Genomic DNA, 21,489 nt, shown 5'->3' on the forward strand with positions numbered 1-21,489 from the left:
CTGAGCCAAAGGCAGACACCTCACAGACTGAGCCACCAGGCACCCCCGTCTATCTGCTTTAAATGGAGGATGCATTATACCTCTCATCACATTTCCTACCAAAAAGAGGCCCCTCTCAGGGCCACTGCCTCCATTCCTGCTACCTAACACTTCTCCTCCTGCTGGAGGGTCCTGACGTCCAGACACCAACCTTGCCAATGCTTGGAGAGCCAGCCAGCGACCCTGAATATGGTGCTCAGCCTTTTCCTTTTTTTTCTTTACCTTTTAAATCATAAAGCAATTTCTCAGAAACAGTGTATTTTTATTGAAAGGACACTATGTCTTTGACTCATGTTGACAAATTTTTGTTATGCAGTCTGCTCTGTGAACCTCAGTTTTTCAACTGTAAATAGCAATATTATAATAATAGCTGTCATGCAGCACTTTTTTCATTAAGACCTCCTTCCCCTGGGATCCCTGGGTGGCGCAGCGGTTTAGCGTCTGCCTTTGGCCCGGGGCGCAATCCTGGAGACCCGGGATCGAGTCCCACATTGGGCTCCCGGTGCGTGGAGCCTGCTTCTCCCTCAGCCTGTGTCTCTGCCTCTCTCTCTCTCTCTGTGACTATCATAAATAAAAATAAATAAATAAATAAATAAATAAATAAATAAATAAAATTTAAAAAAAAAAAGACCTCCCTCCCCTGAACTGTGCAAGATAAGTAGTAGTGACCCCTTTTAGAGATGAAGAAACAGGCTTTGAGAATTTAAGTTAACTTGCTCATGGAAACACAGTAGGGCTAGAATTTCTGGGTATGGTACTGTCACGGGGAAGATGCTTGCTTGTCTGCTATGTCTGCCACCCAAGGCCCTTGTGAGGAGGCTAAAATGAGATTATGTTTGTAAACATTTACTTAAATAGCAAAGTACAGCATAGATTTTTTTTTATATGTATGCCCATTTCTTTCAGAAGTGAATAGTAATGAGCACAACATTTCAGTGCTACAATTAATTAGGCCAATCAACCCAAATCAAATACAGGGATTTGGATGAAGTCAAAGGCCCGGATTTTCAAATTACTATACCAATCTCTTTCTATGCCATTGCTGAAACAGTTCTCCATCTTCAGCACAATTTCTCCCTTTACTCAGTTTCTCTGGGGGACTCTCATAGAAATTCCCAGAATGATAAGGAAGCCTAGGTTTCAGGGCTACCCAGAAAGAAGGTATAGTTCCTGGCAGAGCTCTTCAGAAGGCAAGAGGGGTAGCACAGGATCACAAGATCTAATGCTACACTAGCACTCCCATATACATTACATATATCTATGTATGTTGTTTGGTTTTCTTTTTTACTTATTTTTTTTAACTCTCTATCTCCCAACTAGAATATGAGCTCAATAAGGAGAGGGATCTCTTTGCCTGTTTTTAGGAGAGTGTTGAGTGAAGGGGTAAGTCATAAAACGCAGCCTGGATAGATCAAGCAGTGGAGACCAGAGTGGCCGAAAGCCCTGAGCATAGTCATCTCAGTGAAATAAAACAGTCACTGTGGTGATATCTGCAGCAATGCAAAGAGAGTGGGTAAGAGTGAAAGGCATGGTATCCAGACCTCACAGAGGGACCAGTCCTTGCTGAAGCCTGTGCCCAGGGAGGAGCCGTGGAAGCAGGTTGCCCTTCTCAAAATCCAGGAGTGTTTTCACTGCTGGGTCAGAGCACTGTGCAAAATACCTTACTGAGAAAACAAGTGCCCATTAAAAATGGATACAGTACACTCAAAGATGATTTCTACTGAAATGTGGTCTGTAGAAGGCTTAGAAGTTAGCAAATATAAATTTGGATACAGTGCAAAGATAGCCCCTTGAAACAGGACTCTCATCTGTGATTCTGTTGAATAATCAGTGAACCACGGCAGATTGACATCAAGAACGAGCCTCAGAAATGACACAAACCTCTCCTCCATGACCCAGGGCCATAACATTTTTCCAAACTCTTAGAGGTTGACAAGAGCCCTCAGTATAAGAGACTCTACCAGAATGAGTCCCCTCACTTGATCTCCTCAGTCTGACCTTTCCACACACTAGACCAAGAACACTTCCCATTCTCCCCTTCAAAAGCCTGACCATGTAATCATCCCTCCCAGCACCTCTGAGTACGAAACACTTGCAGAGCTGAGGAAATAAATCAGAAAATAAAAAGAGAACGTCTCAAGGTCAAGCACATGGCTAAATCCTACAGGGTGTCCTGCATGTGACAGAACATAAACAAAAAGCAAATGGAAATTAACTTTGGCATAGCACACTTGCGATGCAATACAAAGCACTGCTCTGTGAGCCTTCAGGCTCTGTCTGGAAAGAGAACTTTAGTAAACATATCTTTGTTGCTATCCAGGGCACCTGCCACAAAGATACTACAAAATACAGCTTATTCCTGGGCTCAAAAAAGCTCTGGGATGGGAACAATTAAAGCAATCTATGCCTCTGGGGACATCCCATTTTACATCAACAAATGTTATGTCATCTGTAACCATGCCAATTTCCATTTAAGAATTTCCAATTATTCATATTGCTAGGGGGTGAATTCTGGTTTTCTTGCTGATGGTTCCATAACCTCTTCTCCAACCCCCTCCTCAAAAAAGACTGTAGGCTTTTCTTGAGAAAAAAAAAATGTCATAAACAAACTGCAAAGTCAACTTTCCAGCATTGCCAAGCTGGGTATTGTTTTTCTATGGTTCCTAATGGCCTCTTCAAAACCACATGAGATAAACCTATTTCTTTTTCACACACTCACTGTTTCCCTGCAGGTTGGAGAAAAGCATTTTCAGTCAGTTACCAATTGCTCTACATGGATGCAAAGTTTTCCTTATTATCCTACCACCAGAGCATCTCAGACTTGTACAAGGAGAGAGAGGAAGAAATAGTGGGGAATGATGGCAGGGAAAAGAAAAGTTAGGAAATAAGGCTTGGTCTGCTGATCCCATAGGTGGCCACTGCAGTGGAGGGGTTTGCACCTGACTGGAGCCCCAATACTACAGAGCAGCTGCATCAGCTTGAGTGTTGGGCAGACAGATTGCAAAACTTGCTTCCCAGTCTCCTGATGGCAATGCACATAAATTAACATCTCATTCCCCGCAGTCCGCTCAGCGGCTGGAAGACAGGATTGATCTAACATTTGGCCTCCCTAGGAGGGATGTGCTAATTCTTTCTTCCAGCACTCTCCACTTCCTTCTGAGCTCAGCTTTTCATCTCCAAACAAATATCTGGGTTTAAGAGGCTGGGACCATCAAGCACCAGCCAGCCTGCTGAGGTGGCTCCTCCACCTTCTGTCTGTGCAGCCCCACACAACGGGCAAGGCTAGTGTTCTTGCACAGGTGGACTCAACAGCATCAGGAACCACAGCCAGTCCACTTTCAAATTATAAGCCTTCTTCCTCCTGTAAGGATTCTGGTAATATTTTTCCATGTAAAATTGCACATGTCTGAGCAAAGTGGATTTGGTTGGCAGGCATGACCGTATTTACACAAATTCACTTGGCTCATTCCCCTTAAAATAATTCTTAGCATTTGGTTTGTTTCTGTTCATAACATCATCCTTTAACCAGAAAGAGTTTCCAAGAGTTTTTTATTTTCTACTATCAATCAGCTGATTTGCTGGCTTATCTGACTGTGAGCCCACAAAGGTGCCCAGTGGAAAAGAGAACAGGGACACCCAGAGGACAGGGACAGAGAGGGCTTGTGTGTGAACCAACCAGTGGGGGCCCTTTGCCTACTTTGCACAAGGACTTCTCTCACGCTAGTAGTATCCTGAGGAGTAGAACCACCACACCACTGCTGTCGCATCTATGCCATGTCCTCTAAAGATTATAGGAGGGCTCTGTAGTTTGTGCATAGGGCAGAGTCAATACATTTTAGCTGGCAGAGAGAATTCTATGCATGTTTAATACAAGCTGCTTTCCCGTTTTTGAAGAGTAGGTGGAAGAGAGGAAGGCTTGAAGTAATTCTTGCTGTGCTTTTGGCTTATCAAAAAAGATGGATCAGCTCCTGAGAGATTGAAGGATTTGGAGGCAAAGGTGGTGTTTTCACCTTTTCTTCTAATGAGGACTGAGATTCAAGAAGAGAACAATATGGGAGATATTGAGGAAAATTTGGTTTTGTAGGCTAAAGTTTACAATACTAGATAAATGTGCCGTAGGATTGACTAGGCTCTGTTCATCGTTAGCAGGTACATATTAAGCCTCTGTTACATCTCAGGCACTGAGGAATATGTTTCAGAAAGATTGTGAAGAATGGGTTTGCCTGAAACAAACAAAGGGTTGCGGAAGGGGAGGTGGGTGAGGGGATGGGGTAACTGGGTAACGGGCACTCGGGCACTAAGGAGAGCACTTGATGGGATGAGCACTGGGTGTTATACTATATGTTGGCAAACTGAATTTAAATAGATTTTTTTAAAAAAGAATGGGTTTGCCTGGAGCCACCACTTAAGACAGTTATGTGTAAACCAAGCAGAGGGGGTGACAATGTCTAGGAAGTAGTGAATTAGCTGAAGAAACTGGGGTGGGAACACTAGAGGGTTGAAGGAAGGAGAATGACAACGGTGTTTAAATCTGCAAGGAACTGTCATAATAGATTAGTTCTATATAGCCCTAAGTGTAGGATCCAAGGGCACCTGGGTGGCTCAGTTGTGATCTGAGTCCTGGGATCGAGTCTCACACTGGGCTTCCCCCAGGGAGCCTGCTTCTTCCTCTGCCTATATCTCTGCCTCTCTGTGTCTCTCATGAATAAATAAATAAATAAATAAATAAATAAATAAATAAATAAATAAATAAAAAGTGTAGGACCCATGTGTGGACATGTTGAGGACGCAGGGTTTGAGTCTAAAGGAAATAAAGCTATTATTCAAGCCATTACTACCAAAGCCATGCATGCTAATGATTTTTTCCACCACAGAAGGTTTTCAAGCAGGAGTTGAACAAATACTTGTCCTGGATGTTCAAGTGGAAATTCGAGCAACATAACAGAGGGTGAATGAATTTAAAGTCCTTTATGATCCTTACAGTCCATGAGATTCTGAAGGAAGGGATCTTCATGCTTTTCATGTCCGTTCTACTGCACCACTCCTTCTCCAGCTTCTATTAAGCATGTTTAATTTGAATAACAAATACGTTGTAATAAGATCATAAAATTTGGTTTGGTTTTGTTGTGCCCTAACAAAGTGATTCATGCCTTTTATCCCATTTGAGTTAAATAAAACAACAATCAAGGAAGGATTCATTGTACTAATGTTCTGTTTCTTGAGCTGAATGATGAATATAGATGCCTATTTTATCTGTCATCTATTTATCTGTCTATCTAATTGGAATGCTGCAAGTGAATTTGTAAAGAAAGAAAAATAGCTAACTTTGGAATGTCCAGTCTCTGACTTTCTACTTTAGAGCCTGTAAGTTAAACTACCCACGTGTAAGATTTATAAAGTATATAACCTTAAGTTAAATAATTTTTTTGTTGGCTTTCAGATGACTGACCACAAAATTTCATTAATTACCCCTCAAATTGGCATCAGACTCACTCACATTTTTCATTGCCTCCCTTGGCTTAGTAACTATGCCTACTTCTAGCTTCAATTCCCCAAGTCACGCAGGGCATTACTAAGTAAAGGCAAATAACTGCCAGATCTCAAATATAATCAAATGTATCATTCTTCTCAAGTTGCCCTCTTTTTTTTTTAAGATTTTGTTTATTTATTCACGAGAGACACACAGAGAGAGGCAGAGACATAGGCAGAGGGAGAGGTGGACTCCTGGCAGGACCCCAATGTGGGACTGGATCCGGGACCCCAGGACCATGACCTGAGCCAAAGGCAGACACTCAACCACTGAGCCACCCAGGCGCCCCTCAAGTTGCCCTTTTTTTGTCTCTCTCTCTTCCTCACATGATCTACCCAACCCTCTTCAAAGCACATACACACACACACACACACACACACACACACACGAGCGCGTGCGTGCGCGTGCACTCCTACTCCTCTAGAAAATACATTGCCTGGTTCCTGGCAGCTCTGAGCACTGGCAAATTGCAAAGCATCAGAAAATCCATACATATTCCAGTAGACTGTGAAAAAGAATTTCCCCTGGCATTTGATGAGATGACCACCCAGAATCAGAATAACACTTATTCAAGACATTTAAAACAGATTGGACAAAGCACTAGAGATTATGATGTAAAGATCAATTCTCCTCTCCCCTAGCAAACAAATGGACTAGGTGATTTAATGTACCTTTCCCATTGTTAATTTCTATGATCTTGAGATTAATTTGAATGCAGACAGAATCCATTTGAATAATGGCTCAAGAAAAGAACCTTGTTGCTAATTTAATAGGTGCCAGGGTGTGAAAAATTATTGTTGTGATTATAGTAACTGGAACTGAGCTTGTAAAAATATTTTTGCAAATATTAAACAGTTCTAGAGCCACACACATACATATAACATAGCAAGCTCCCTTTTGTTTTTTAAGATTTTACTTATTTATTCATGAGACACACACACACACACACAGAGAGAGAGAAAGAGAGAGAGAGAGAGAGAGAGGCAGAGACATAGGCAGAGGGAGAAGCAGGCTCCATTCAGGGAGCTTGACGTGGAACTCAATCCCGGGTCCCCAGGATCATGCCCTGGACCGAAGGCGGCGCTAAACCGCTGAGCCACTGGGGCTGCCCAGCAAGCTCCCTTTTATCATGAGTTTCTTTTTTCTTTCAATTAAAACGTAAAATTTTAATTTTAATTTAAAATGTGGGGACACCTGGATGGCTCAGTCAGTTAAGTGCTGGACTCTTGATTTCAGCTCAGGTCATGGTCTCAGGGTCATGAGATCGAGCCCTGCATTGGGTTTCATGCTGGGTGTGGAGCCTGCTTAGGATTCTCTCTCCCTCTGTCCCTCCCCACCCACCAGTCACATGTGCACACATGCACACTTCCACTCTCTCTAAAAAAATTTAAAAATGTGTACCAAGATAGTAATGAGTTGGAACTACCTTAGTCCATCTCACTGATCTGCCTTGGTTGCCTAATAGATGTAAGAGACTGCTTCTAAACAAGTATATCACTTAGAATTGAAAGATAACTGAAAGCTAGAACAAATACCCAAAACTGTAATTTTGAAGGAAGAACATGACAGTGATGGGGTTGCAGTAGGAAGATATCCTCAATACTTGCATTTTAGAATTCATGTTTACTTCTTTCTATAGCTTCTGTACATCAAAGATTCACCTTGCCCTCATCTCTCTATTGAGAGTTTTCTAATGGTCTTTATTAAATGCTTTAACTCTTAGCATGTACTTCATGTTTTTACATTTGCACATACATTATGGTATGTGTCACCTGAGTGACAAAATAATAAATGACAAATACTTCTATATCCAATGAATGAAGATACAAAAAAAAAAAAAAGATACATCCACAGTGACTTTATATTTTGTTGGCTTGTTTATTGGATAGAGGAGAAGTCAGAAAAGAATAAAAGAATAAAAAGTAAGACTGGGTTCATCGCCTACTTTTTACAAAAGTTTAGCAATAGGGATGCCTGGGTGGCTCAATGGTTGAACATCTGCCTTCGGCTCAGGGCATGATCCCAGGTCCAGGGATCGAGTCCTGCATCAGGCTCCCTGCGAGGAGCTTGTTTCTCTCTCTGCCTATGTCTCTGCCTCTCTCTGTGTGTCTCTCATGAATAAATAAATAAAATCTTTAGAAACAAAATAAAACAAAAGTTTAGTAATAACATCCACAGTTTATTGGGCACCTACTATATGCTGCATAGTTTGTGAGCATTCTCTGAAATCCTCATAAAAAATATGCATGCAGGCATTGTTATCCTCATTTTAGAGATGAAGAAACCAAAAATCAGAGAGGTTTATTCCTTCCCCAAATAGGTGACAAAATAAAAATATAACCACCTCTAAAGACCATGCTGTTTCACTTACATGTCTCAGCATCCATCACAAATATCTAAAGGGAGTTGGCCCATATTGAGAAAGGCTGATTGGGCCTGTCTTTAGGATTAGTTACTTTTTACTTAGACGCAAGTTTCTTCTCAAATTATTTTTGCCATATCAAGCTTAACCTGACACCCCTAACAGAAAGAATGTCATAATCTTTTTTTTTCTTTTTCTTTTTTTTTTTTAAGTAGTATTCAACACCCAGCATGGAGCCCAACACAGGACATGAGCTCACAGCCCTGAGATCAAGACCTCAGCTAATATCAAGAGTCCAATGCTTAACAAACTGACTCACTCAAACTCCAGAATGTCATAATCTTCATTTTGCAAAACAGAGGAGTGATAGTGGTTTAATTTAAATCTTCCAGATACTGGCTGTATTTTAACATAAACTCTCTTGGGCTTGACTCAGAGACATAGGTAAGTACTACAAAAATCTCAGGACAAAAGGCATGCTGAGGTGCACAGGGGGTTTGGAGGACATATCCTGGGACTGTGAACTCCCAACTGAGAGAAGTTCAAAGAATTCTGGACTGTATTTCCTTTCTGGTTTTCATACTTTTCAGCCCAGACTCCTCCTCACATAGAGATTCAGTATGGAGAGGACCCCACTGAGTGAATTCTGACCAATTCGCTTACAACATATTTAGATCCAGACTTCATTTCTCACTGTTGTTACCTGTTCATTCAGTGACTACACAAGACCACAGTGCAAGGACAATTAAGATGTGGTCTCACAGAGATCTGTTTTGAGACTCAGAACCCAGAAATATGTTTCTTCCAAAGCAGATGCTGCACGTACCTGGATATGGTAATCAATTAATAAATATTTACTAAGTACTTAAGGCAAGAGGACCCTGGGAAGAATACAAAGAAGCAGTAGGTCCCATGTCTTCCATCAAGAGCTTAAAATTTAGTTGGGGATTTTAAAAGACAAGTAACAAAGATAGGTGTCAAGTGATGGCTCTGGCCTGATCGTAGGCCTCTGTAGTTCAGCCTGGGTCCAGCCCAGGAAGAAATCTACTCTTAGGCAGAAGAGATTATAGAAGCTGCTTCTGAAATAAGATCAGGTCTGTAAAGCACCAAATAGTCCCTGGCACACAACAAGCGCCCCATAAAGATTGTTTTTCTGTCTCCTCTTTCTGTCCCATTATTCCAGGGAACAACATGAAGCTCTCCCGGCAGTTAACTCAGCTTTGATCTTGTTCCCCCCAGTCCCAGTAACAGGACTTTTCTTTTTTCTTGAGGCCTAGTCCCACTTGATAGTTCTAGGATTCTGTCCTGTTCCCCATTTTGGTGACCTGCCCACATCGCTGTCCCTTCACAACTGAGTGCTTTATGCTTTGCTTGTCACTCTTCAAAGGACTGGAGCTCCAGGCCAGTTAGTAGCTAACAGCCTACTCCAACAATGTCTCTGGCCTGTTTGACTGCTGTTCCAGATACTGCCTGAACTGCGATTTGTTATCCTCCTGATGAGTCACCAAATTAGAGGACAAATATCATTCATTTAAGTGTACTGGCCCCCTAGGACACTCTGCTGAAAAGAAGTCCAAGGCCATGGTCCAGTTTCTAGAGGAAAGGATGTCACAATCAGTTAGCAATGGCTATCCTTGGCATGGAAGAGGAGGCCTGGTGTGTACAAGGGCTGCATCCTTCTTATCTGCATTTTATGAGCCATTCTCTTTTAATTGCCCCCCTCACCAATACCATTTTAACTTGTCATCCTTATCCACTTCCCAGCACTTGCAGTTGGATCTGTCCTTCTAAACCCACCACAAAGACCCGAATGGATCCAGATCCAAATCTCCTCCCTGACTTCCCATACCAATGGCTGAGGAAATCCCAGATTTAGCACACACACACACACACACACACACACACACAAACACAGACAACATATTTCAGATTAGAAAAGTCAGGGAGAGAGCAAGGATAAGACAATGCAGACAGGGGAAATATATTCAAAGGTATGACAGTCAGAAAGTGTAGAATTATTCCAGGCATAAGCCGTCTACCATGAAAGTCAGTAACCCATTCATTAAAATCTGTCTTTAAAATATTACACATCAAATTTTGAGCCCTCTTCTCTAGGACACAGGTATCAACAAAATCATCACCTCATATCTAATCCCTCCTAAGGAACTTGACAAAAATTTCTATAATTGAGTTATTTGAGATCCCAATTAAGATCTACCCTGAACAATGTAAAAATTCAGATGTGTTTGCAATCCTAATTTTCTTTTTTTTTTTTTTAAGAATTTATTTATTTATTCATGAGAGACACAGAGAGAAAGAAGTAGAGACAGGCAGGCTCCATGCAGAGCCCGACCATGGAACTTGATCCCGGGATCTCGCCCTGGGCTGAAGGTGGCGCTAAACCGCTGAGCCAGTGGGGCTGCCCATGCAATCTTAATTTTCAAGTGGCCCTTCATAAACTCATTTGTCCATGGCCTCTACCTAATTAAGAACCCTAGTTTCCATAAATACTCTATTTTGCATGTTGGTTAGGAAATGTAATTGTCTATTCTCTTTATTTGTCTTTCTCACCTTAGTGAGATAAGCCATCAATTTATCTGAATTGACACACAAAATTAAAAGAAAAAGACTTAATAGTAGGCAGAGTTTCAAGTGCATTTCATTTGGTCTTCAAGTCATGAGCAATATTTGCCACACTGAATTTTAAAGAAATGAAAAACAAGGAACTACATAGAGGTTTCTGGAGATTTATTTTCTACTTTTTTCTAGTATTTCTTTCCGTTCATTTTTCAGTGAAACACAGTTTACATGCCAGAAAAATGGATATCTATCCCTTTAGAAAGTTCTATGGTTTAACCATACACAATGACTACAAGTGTATTTCTATTAAACCAGATTGTCTCCACCCATGTCTACTTAACAAAAGTACATTCTGCCCTTGTTTGTAATCTTGCACCATAGAGAAAGGAAAGCTTTGATTTTGTCTCTGTAATCTTGGAGACACTCTTGAGAGGGAAGGAGTAATGATGCCCTGTGATTAGAAAGAACATTCAAAATATTTAAATATCTTAGGATGAAGGATATGTCCCTTGCAACTCCTATTTGGTTTCAGCATGGTATTATAGATCGTTAGTTTAAACTACACTGTAACTACAGTTGCCCTGAATGGAAATTCACACCCCAGGGGTTGTCAACCACCATTTACTTAATCAGAGGCAACTACTACAAGCCTTCAGCTATCATTGTCTCTGATCAACATACCAGAGGTTTTCACAATTGGCTTAACAAATGTTGAAAATGGTTTTGGTTTTCATTGGTGAAATTAGTGTCTTTTAATTGGCATAAAAGATGCTAGAAACGGGTTACCATTGGTGAAACTAAATACATTCAAAATAGGAAGACACGCTCTCCTATGCACATGTGAAACCAGTATAATGATACAATCAGCACTGTAATTTTAACCCAATCAGTAAACATCCTGTGCCCAGCCAGCAGTATCAGCCCCTGCTGATGGACTGGCCTCGTTGTCAACATCCATCCACAGGGTCTCCCCATCTTCCATCTTTCTTTTTTTTTTTTTAATTTTCTTTTTAAATTTTTATTTATTTATGATAGTCACACACACACAGAGAGAGAGAGAGAGAGGCAGAGACACAGGCAGAGGGAGAAGCAGGCTCCATGCACCGGGAGCCCGACATGGGACTCGATCCCAGGTCTCCAGGATCGCGCCCTGGGCCAAAGGCAGGCGCCAAACTGCTGCGCCACACAGGGATCCCCTCTTCCATCTTTCTACTCAAACACTCTGCCTTGAGATGGTTTTCACTTACTCGTAAAGATATTTCCCCATGTGCACATTATTTTAGCCCCCAACTGATGGTCCCTCATAGCCATTAATCTTAAATAATTTATATAGATGAACTTACATAAACTTAATAGATTAATGCAATATTTTCCACTTTATAATTTTCACACTCAACAACCTCATATTCCTAAACAATACTCTCCACCAAGTATCTGAACTGGAGATGAAACCAGTACATGGGCTGCAGGTAACATGGACTTGTGGTTAAGACTCTGGAGCCAGACTGTCATGAGCACATCCTGGCTATCCTACTTGCCAGCCATGTAACATGGATAAGTTCACTTCTCGGTGAAATTCACTTCTCGGTGCTTCAGTGTTCTCATCTTTGAAATGAGGCCGTTATGACACCTAACTCATAGAGTTGCTGTGAGAGTTCAGTACAAATAAAACATTTAGCCAGTGATAGGCTGAAGTTCACTCCTATTAATTCACAAAAGCCAATCAGTAGCATCTATTTCCAACTCCCCTTTCAATTACATCACATTCATGGCTCACAACTGGCTATAGTGGAAATATTCGCACCACAGAAAATTGGCAGATGCCAAAAATGAAAAAACTGTGTTTTCTTTTTTCTTTCTTTCTTTCTTTCTTTTTTTTTTTTTTTTTTTTTTTTTTTTGAGAGTGATTGTTCAACATTTACCAGTATACTACTGCATTTAGCACAAGGGCTAGCCTACAGTTAGCTCTCAAAAAATATGAGCTACTGGGATCCCTGGGTGGCGCAGCGGTTTGGCGCCTGCCTTTGGCCCAGGGCGCGATCCTGGAGACCCGGGATCGAGTCCCACGTCGGGCTCCCGGTGCATGGAGCCTGCTTCTCCCTCTACCTATGTCTCTGCCTCTCTCTCTCTCTCTCTGTATGACTCTCATAAATAAATAATAAAAAAAAATTAAAAAAAAAATATATGAGCTATTAATAGAAAAGGTGGGTACTTCTGAGGGTACTTCTGCCAAGCTAAAGGATTTTACCCCACTTTGCTTATCACACAAAGAAAATTGTAATTACACAAAAAAAATTATAATTACACAAAGAGAATTGTGACAGACTACTCTTTGGTGAATCTTTCAAGCTAAATATAAACTAAATTTCTCCATCCCCAGTTAGCTTTAATAATGTATATGTTCTTGGCTAGAATCACCTTGCCTGTTTCAATCTATGACATGACACTAAGGTGCCTTATAAGAAAATAAATTGTGTATAACATGTGAGCACTTTTTCAATGGTCTTGCCAAACTCAAGGATATGTGGGTTACATATTTCTATTGAAGTCTGCAAATGAGTCCCTGTTTGGCAATCAGTTCAAGGACAAAACTCTTAAGTACTCCATGAGCAACACAGACATCTCAAAGACACAATTTAAAGAAATGACTGATGGACTCCTTCATCATTCCAACCAAGAAAGAAATCAATAGAATAGAATTGTGTCATTGTTTCCAGTTTGTTTGTAAAGGAGACAGATGCAAAGTGAGAGAAATCAATCAAACGTGGTTTTTTTTTTCTTTTTCACATGTATTAACAGAATTTAAAATCACGTTAAATTTCCTAAGTATTTATCATATAGTTTCTTTGAGCAGTGAGGAAACGAAGAGAATGGATTTTTATTGCTTTTCTTTTCCATTTATTTTGCTTTTTAACGTTAGTGGGAGAAATGAGTAAATCAACAAAGGCCAATCAGAATTACCAATTGTACCAGAATCTGGCCATATGACACCCTGCTATGCAAAACCCTAAATATTTCAGAAATATTATTAATAATGTCCTAAAATCTTTTTTGCCACTCCTCTTAGAACTAAGGATTTTGTGATGTAACTCAGTCTCAAACCACATAATAGGCCAATAAATCACAGCTAGATCCTACAAGTCTCAGCCAAATATTTGGTCATTCACACACCTACAGGCTTAGGGTTTTGCCCATAATTCCGGGTTAGATGGTCATTATTCTTATCAGGTATCCAGATAAGTGAGAAAAAAGAAAACTGGTCATTATAAATATACCAGCACACTGTCCCTGAGCTTTAACACTTGTTTCTCTGGAATCAAAAAGCAAGTTGCTGTGTACATGGTACAGCATCTATTTGTACTTGTATGTATTTGAAATAGTCTATGATGACTATTTCTAGTGCACTGCTATAGTGAGATGGAATTTGAATGACTAGTTGTCTTAATTTTAAGTTAGTTTTTTGGGGGTGGGGGCACACACCACTTCCAGAGAAGAAAATAAGACAAGGTATATGGCATTATCCACCAGCAAGAAAATGCAGGAAAGCATTCTGTTCTAGAGACAAAGATGGTCAAGAAACCATGGATCCTCAGAAACAGGTAAGAAAAAAAAAATAGAATACACACTTTCTTCTCTTTCTCCTCCATCAACAACAGAGAAGCTCTTGTTGACCATGGAGCCATTAAGAGTTCTTAGCAGTACAGGTTGCCATGTACTCCACTCCTGCCAGCTTCCTAGACTGGAGAAAGAAAACAGGAAAGGGAAGAGGTGTCTTAGGAGAAAGGACACCTTTGAGGGCCAACAGCTAAGAACAGTAGGTCAACAAACTGCTCAACTATATACACACCTAACCATCTCTCTGCCCCAGGGCTCCCACCCAAAGGAAAATCAAGCCTTTCCAAGTCCATGCGTGCAGGAAAGCTAGAAAAATTAACCTTGCAGCCTAGCCAGCTTTAACTCCTCTCCGTGTAGAGTCCAACCAGGAGGACAAATGCCTATATTCAAAATGTAAGTGAGGCACCTGGCTGGTTCAGTCGGCGGAGCGTGCAACTCTTAATCTCGGGGTTGTGAGTTCAAGCTCCACGTTGGGTGTAGAGATTACTTACAATCTTTTTTTTTTTTTAATGTAAATTAGTTTTCTCTTACCTTCTCTCCACCTTTTCAGGGAGTTCAGTGTCTCACTCTGTTCTTTTCCATATCCGCCTCGATCAAAGACCTACGTGAACTTACTCATTTCACAAGTCAAGGTGGATACATTTCATCCCCAATTCAACCCTGTTCTTCACTACTGCTAAGACTTGGAGTTACCAGTTTCCCTCAGCTTTAGAGTACAGAGACACAGGTTTGAATCCTATTTTAATACTTAGTCTCTTTTCAGCCTTGGATGAATTACCCTCTCTGAAGTTTCTGCATCTAGAAATGAGAATATCTTCTTCCCCAGGTTTGTTGTAGATTAAATGGGATAATGAATATAAAATCACTGGTACATGACAAGCTACAAACCCACTGAGTAGGATTAAATATAAGATTTAATAATAATTAAATGATTTAAATAAATATAGAGGAGGACCTCAAGAAGCCTGAGCCCAGGGACGAGATTCAGTCTACAAGGATAAGGATGAGGCAGAAGAGGGGATGACATGAGATAAAAGAAGTCCTATAGTTGTTTTGAATCTACGACCTTATCTCTGGTTGAGAGTATAATTGAGTCAGTATATAAACAGAATTAAACTGTGTAAAACATCTAGAAAAACTGTTTACACAGTTAAAGGGAACGCTTCTCTACCCTTGATGAAGGGAGCTTATTTAGTGTCAACACCCATGAGCTCTCAGTGGGAGTGACCTATCTGATGGAGGAATAAACTAGACGTGTTCGGTTCAACTCTTCCCTTTTATCTCATGGGGTTTTTTTTGCTGTTTCTCCAGGGTGGCCCAAGTCATCCCCTAAAACCTCTATCTCAAACCCCCTCATAGAGAGTCAGCCTTGGTCCAGCGCAGCTGATAAGTGGGTGGGAAAGTGTGATTAAATATATCCTCCAACTGAGCCTTTATGAGTCATAAAGGTAGTATTTTGAACTCTCATCTGTTTTATTCTGTTGTCTTACTTCTCACCTTAGCCCTCAGGCAAGATGAAGGGTGTTATCTAAGAGGCCCCCTTCAAGAACTCCAACAAGCCTTACTGACTGCTACTTAAGGATACTGAAAAACTAACAAAGCAAAGGGAAAAAGCAAAACTGGTCCAGCTATGTCAAAGTAATACTAATTAGAATACATGGCAGAAAATAGCATCATGACTAATTGTCATAAGTATAATAATACTAAAAATAACATAAATGAACATTAATGTCAGTCATCTTATTTTTCTTTGAAATTTATTTAAACCAAATGTGTTTCCACATAATTAGGTTACCTCTGTCTTCTAGCACTGAAACATTAGAAAACGAAGAGAAAATGGCAGCCACATGAGTGGATATAGTTTAAGCTACTTGGCTTAATGCTAGTCCTTGCCCCTACCCTAGACCCTTGCCCTGTGGGATTTCCTGTACTGACCTACAGGAAGTGGATTCATGGTTTAAGTAAGTTTTATATGCACCAAGGGATCTGCACCTTCCACCCTAGGGAGGTAGTTATTTAGAGAGAAAGCAGTTAAAATGTGAAGTTCATCATCAGAGGAAGCTCTCAGGATGACCCAGAGGACCTACTTCTTGCAGAGAAAATAGGATTTTAATTGACAGATTCGATCCCAGGTTCCTCTCTAGGGCCTCCCAGTAGAGGTCATGAACTGTGATGTAACTGCATGGTTTCAAACCACTTTCAATTCAGTTCACACCAGGCCCCCATGGAATGTACTTCAGGCTACCACCTAATTCTACATTCCACTCCCAATCACTCTACTCCACCTCCCAGTCATCCTAGGTTTATGGCTTCAATATGGGAAGTTTAAATTATGTCAATCTCCATTACTGATTATGCACCTTTCATCCAAATTACTTGAGTCATTTCCAAAATTGCTCCCTCTGAGATAAGTGAGTTGGTTCTTTCTACTCGTGTACAAATACAAAGACTTAACTTTCTTGACACAATAATAAACATACTGAGTGAGCCGCCCTGGTGGGCAGTGGTTTAGAGCTGCCTGCAGCCCGCGGTGTGATCCTGGAGACCCAGGATCGAGTCCCACGTCGGGCTCCCTGCATAGAACCTGCTTCTCCCTCTGCCTGTGTCTCTGCCTCTCTCTCTCTCTCTCTCTCTCTGTGTGTGTGTGTCTGTGTGTGTCTCATGAATAAATAATAATAATAAATAAAATAAAATAAAATAAATAAAATAAAATAAAATAAAATAAACATACTGAGAATCTAAAGTGAATTAATCCTTGAAACTAACTAAGGATCCTGGCAGTTAAGAGGCTCTATTTGGTGGTAAGATCCTTAAAGTTTGGGGATGTGTTTTGTCCACTCCTGAATCCCCAGGGCTTAGAAGGGCAGCTGGCATGAGTATGTTTGATAAATCCCTGAAATTAAATAAAGTATTTAGCACTTTAAAAGCAAATCTCTGCATCAAAACCTCTAAGAAATGCTCCATAAATTAACAAGATGATGACCAAGAGGGACGACTAAAGAGACCTGCTTGTAAAGGTATCCATCAAGCTGGTGTCATTGACTAACCACATCCACAAAGCACATCATTAATCCACTATGATCAAGTTGCAGGGATTCTGGTGAAGGGTTCTGAATATCTCCCTCTTCATCCCTCCCCAAAATCTGGAATACTTATTCTATTGAGCTATTACACCAGTTTTAACACCTTTCTCATGTTATGTTTTAAAAAATAAATAAATTTAAGAAAACCATTTTAAAAATTAAAAAAAAAAAAAAAGGACTGGGACTCCAAACTCAGGCAGATTTCATCACCTAGAAGGATTTCTTCTTTTATGCCCCCAGATGCACAGAGCTGTTTTCATATTTGCTGTGTTTGGCTACTCAGAATCCACCTCTCCTGACCATGCAACTTGAGTACTTCATCTCCCCTGGCCACTGTGATTGGTTCAGGGATGATACAAGAGACTGAGATTCCATATGAGCCAATGAGATGTGAGAACGGCTTCTTGAAGGCTTTTAAGGAAGATAGTTCTTTACTCTTCTGGGACTACTACTGAGAGTTATACTATCTCCTCCTGCAGGACATAAGCAAAGAAGCCGGGAGCCCTAGAAACTGTTAGCAGCTCTCTTATGACAAGGGAGGCCAGCCTTAGGCTAAAGCAGTCCTAGCAAAAACAGAGAAGAGAACGGCTGATACAAAATGATGGTATCAGTGAACCACTGGCTCCAGCCTGACCTGAAGCCTACCTACCTTCCCAGTTACATGAGCTAATAAATTTAGCCAATTTGAGACCAGTTTTCTGTTACTTGCACATGGCTAAAGCCAAATTCACTGAATTGATCAAGTCAGCTCTTAATAAATTGCTGTCCTCACTGAGTTGAAAAGATTTAAATGCATCAAGGTTAAGGGATCTACTAGGAGACTTTCAATGGAGCAAAAGAAGTAAGAGAATGCAAAATCCCCACCATTTCCCAGCCTATGCCCTCACCTCTCACTATGTGAGCCTCCTTGGATTCCTTCAAGCATTTACTTGCACTCCTTACATGCTAATTATGTTCAAGCCAGTGTCTACAGAAGAAACAAAAACATTGTCCCCACTCTCTAGAAGTTTATAAATAACTATAGAATGTGTAAAGGTAAAAACTTAGAAGTATTTAAGAATTAAATAATTATAAGGTGTTAATATGGTAGATTTCCCCCTAAGTTGCCTTTAATGTTAAGCCACATTTTTAACAACTATAGCTTTGATTTAAAATAAGTTCACAATAGAGGCACCTGGGTGGCTCAGTCAGTTAAGTGTCCAACTCTTGATTTGTGCTCAGGTCATGATCTCAGGGTCATGAAATCAAGCTCTGCATCAGGCTCCTTGCTCAGCACATACTTTGCTTGAGATTCTCTCTCCCTCTTCCTTTGCCCCTCCCCCACTCTCTCTTTCAAATAAACAAATCTTTTTTTTTTTTTTTTAGATTTATTTATTTATTTGACAGAGAGAGAGCACAAGTAGGCAGAGCAGCAGAGAGTAGACTCTCTGAGCGGAGAGCCTGACATGGGGCTCAATCCCAGGATCCTGGTAACATGACCTGAGCTGAAGGCAGACACCCAACCAACTGAGCCACCCAGGTGCCCCATCAAATAAATACATCTTTAAATAACAATAAGTTCACAATAAACTGGAAATACATTAATAATACATGCCACAGCATGGTTTTAAATCTAACAAAATAATATCTGTGAAACTTCTGTGCAACACAAAGCACCATGCATGCATGTAATATTTTGTAAATAATAATAGCCAACATTTATTGAATGTCTGTTGTATGCAATGTGCTGGCACATACTGAGCACTTTGCATACATTATCTCAATCTTCACAACAAATTATAATTCTTGTTTTATAAATGAGGATACCAAGGCATAGAGAATATAATTGGCTTCCCCAAATCATACAATGAGAAAATAATGGGTTAAGAATTAAACCAGGCAGGCAAGTCTGGATGGCTCAACAGTTGAGCATCTGCCTTGCACTCAGGGCAGCTCAGGGCATGATCCCAGGATCTGGGATTGAGTCCCAAATTGGGCTCCTTGCAGGGAGCCTGCTTCTCCTTCTGTCTATGTCTGTGTGTGTGTGTGTGTGTGTGTGTGTGTGTGTGTGTGTCTCATGAATAAAAGTCTTAAAAAAAAAAAAGACTTAAATCAGGCAATCTGACTTCAAATCCTGGATCTCTCACAAATATGTAACTGTGTTTAAAGGTTTTATACAGTAGTCAGAATAATGGTCCCCCAAAGATGTCCATGTCCTACTTCCCTGAATGTGTGACTATGTCAGATTACACAGCAAAGGGGAATTAAAGTTGCTGATGGAATTAAGATTGCTAAATAGCTGACCTCAAGATGTGAAGATTATCCTGGCTTATCCAGTAGGGCCCAGTACAATCACAGCAATGAAAGAAGCAGAAGTCAGAATGATTCAACAGACTCAACCTGGCCATTGCCGACTTTGAAGATAAGGGAAGGAGCCCTGCACCAAGGCATAAGGGCAGCTTCTAGACCCGGAAAAGGCAAGAAAGCATGTTCTCTCTTATAGCATCTAGAAAGGAATGCAAGCCAGCTGGCACCTTGATTTTAGCCCAGTGAGACATATTTTTGGACTTCTGATCTCCAAAACTGAAATAAATCTGTTTAAAGCCACTAAGTTTATGGCAATTTGTTACAGCAGCAATAGGAAACTAACACACAAGTATGTGTACATTTTTGCATCATTCAGGTAGAAGGATGAAGAGGAGGAGCTATCCCCAAGATACTACTTTATTTTTTTTAAAGATTTTGTTTATTTGAGAGAGTGCACACACATGCATGAGTCGGGTGTGGAGGCAGAAGAAGGAGAAACAGACTACCTGCTGAGCAGGGAGCCTGACTCAGGGCTTGATCCAAGGATGCTGAGATCATGACCTGAGCTGAAGGCAGACGCCCAATGGACTGGGTAACCCAGGCACTCCCTCAAGATGCCACTTTAAATAATGATATCAAAATCTAACCTTATAGGGGATCCCTGGGTGGCTCAGTGGTTTGGTGCCTGCCTTTGGCCCAGGAACCGATCCTGGAGTCCCGGGATCGAGTCCTGAGACGCACTCCCGGCATGGAGCCTGTCTCTCCCTCCTCCTGTGTCTCTGCCTCTCTCTCTCTGTCTGTGTCTATCATAAATAAATAAATAAATAAATAAATAAATAAATAAATCTTTTTAAAAAAAATCTAACCTTATAGGAAATGAAATATTGGCCTTGGAGACACCAGAGTCTGGTTCACATGGATAAGCAACTAAATTACCTGGGGCAAGATACCCAAACTTTGAGTTTCTTCCTCTGTAAATCAGGGATCATTATTTCTCATAGGACTGGAGAAAGAACTAAGAAAGTTATTCGAAAGAAGTTAATACAATGCTGAACTCTCACTGCAGAGTTTCCTGCCCATTTCTTCATTTAAACACGGGAAAACGGAGAACACGGAGAAAAAACAAGCTCATCTTAGAAAAAAGTTTTCTGTTTTTCATAAATATTTAAAAATATTTAATAAATATTAAATAATATTAAAATATCAGTATATTATATATTATAATATATAATATAAATATAATATATAAATATTAAAAATTATTTTTTAAAGTTTTCTGTTTTTCATAAATATTAAGGATATCAAATAATTTAAACATCAGTGTAATTTGTTAAATGGAAATGGTGTGCCATTTTAAAAAAGAAATCTCCATACCAAAATTGTAAAGCCAGAAATTTCTCACCCTAGCCTCATTCTGGACTTTGGGTCTTTCTCTATCACTCTCTCTCTCCCCTCCAGGAAACAAGTTAAAGTAAAAAGTAGTACAATAAAAAATAAGGATGCAAACAGATTGATTTATGTTCATTTTGCTGAGCAAATAACTAGCACTGCTTTCGTTACATAGGCTACTTCTCCAGAGGAATATATATTTTTAAAACCGGTTTCTCTGGGGCTTCAATTCCGATCTGCATATCAAGGTTTTACCCTTTCCCCCGGTGACCCATTTGTCTGAGGGAGGCATTCAATTAGACTGCCAGAGCAAATTGATTCAGTATTGACCAGAAGAGGCTTCTCACTTGAAAGACATATTACACAGAGGTGTAGGTGTCACTGCCACAGGTCAATACTCCAAGTGCAAGGGCCCAGATGATTCAGGAATATGAAATGAGGAAAGGTCCTCCCTGGGCATTTGGAGCAGAAAATCCCCCTCTTTCTCTTACAGAATAAATAGCATGGGAGTGAGACGCCCAATAAAATGCATTTTCATAAAGGCAGGAAACCGATGCCTGTTCTCTAATGGTAGGGAATAAGCAAATTCCCTTAGTGGGAATAAG

The 21,489-nt window shown here is 40.4% G+C and overlaps 1 protein-coding gene across 2 annotated transcripts in view; it reads right to left on the minus strand.

Moving 5' to 3' along the window:
• RASGEF1B (RasGEF domain family member 1B) overlaps positions 1 to 21,489 on the minus strand; it is a 559,901-nt gene that overhangs the window by 492,622 nt on the left and 45,790 nt on the right. Inside the window, exon 2 of one of the 2 annotated variants that reach the window (XM_041759002.1) lies at positions 14,138 to 14,250. The exons of the other annotated variant lie outside the window; for it this stretch is intronic. Coding sequence (XP_041614936.1) covers positions 14,138 to 14,194 — 57 coding nt within the window. The 5' untranslated portion in view covers positions 14,195 to 14,250. The remainder of the gene's footprint in view (positions 1 to 14,137; positions 14,251 to 21,489) is intronic. 2 annotated transcript variants of the gene reach the window in all.

Source organism: Vulpes lagopus, chromosome 6, assembly GCF_018345385.1.
Source record: "Vulpes lagopus strain Blue_001 chromosome 6, ASM1834538v1, whole genome shotgun sequence".
Classification (NCBI taxonomy): Eukaryota; Metazoa; Chordata; class Mammalia; order Carnivora; family Canidae; genus Vulpes; species Vulpes lagopus.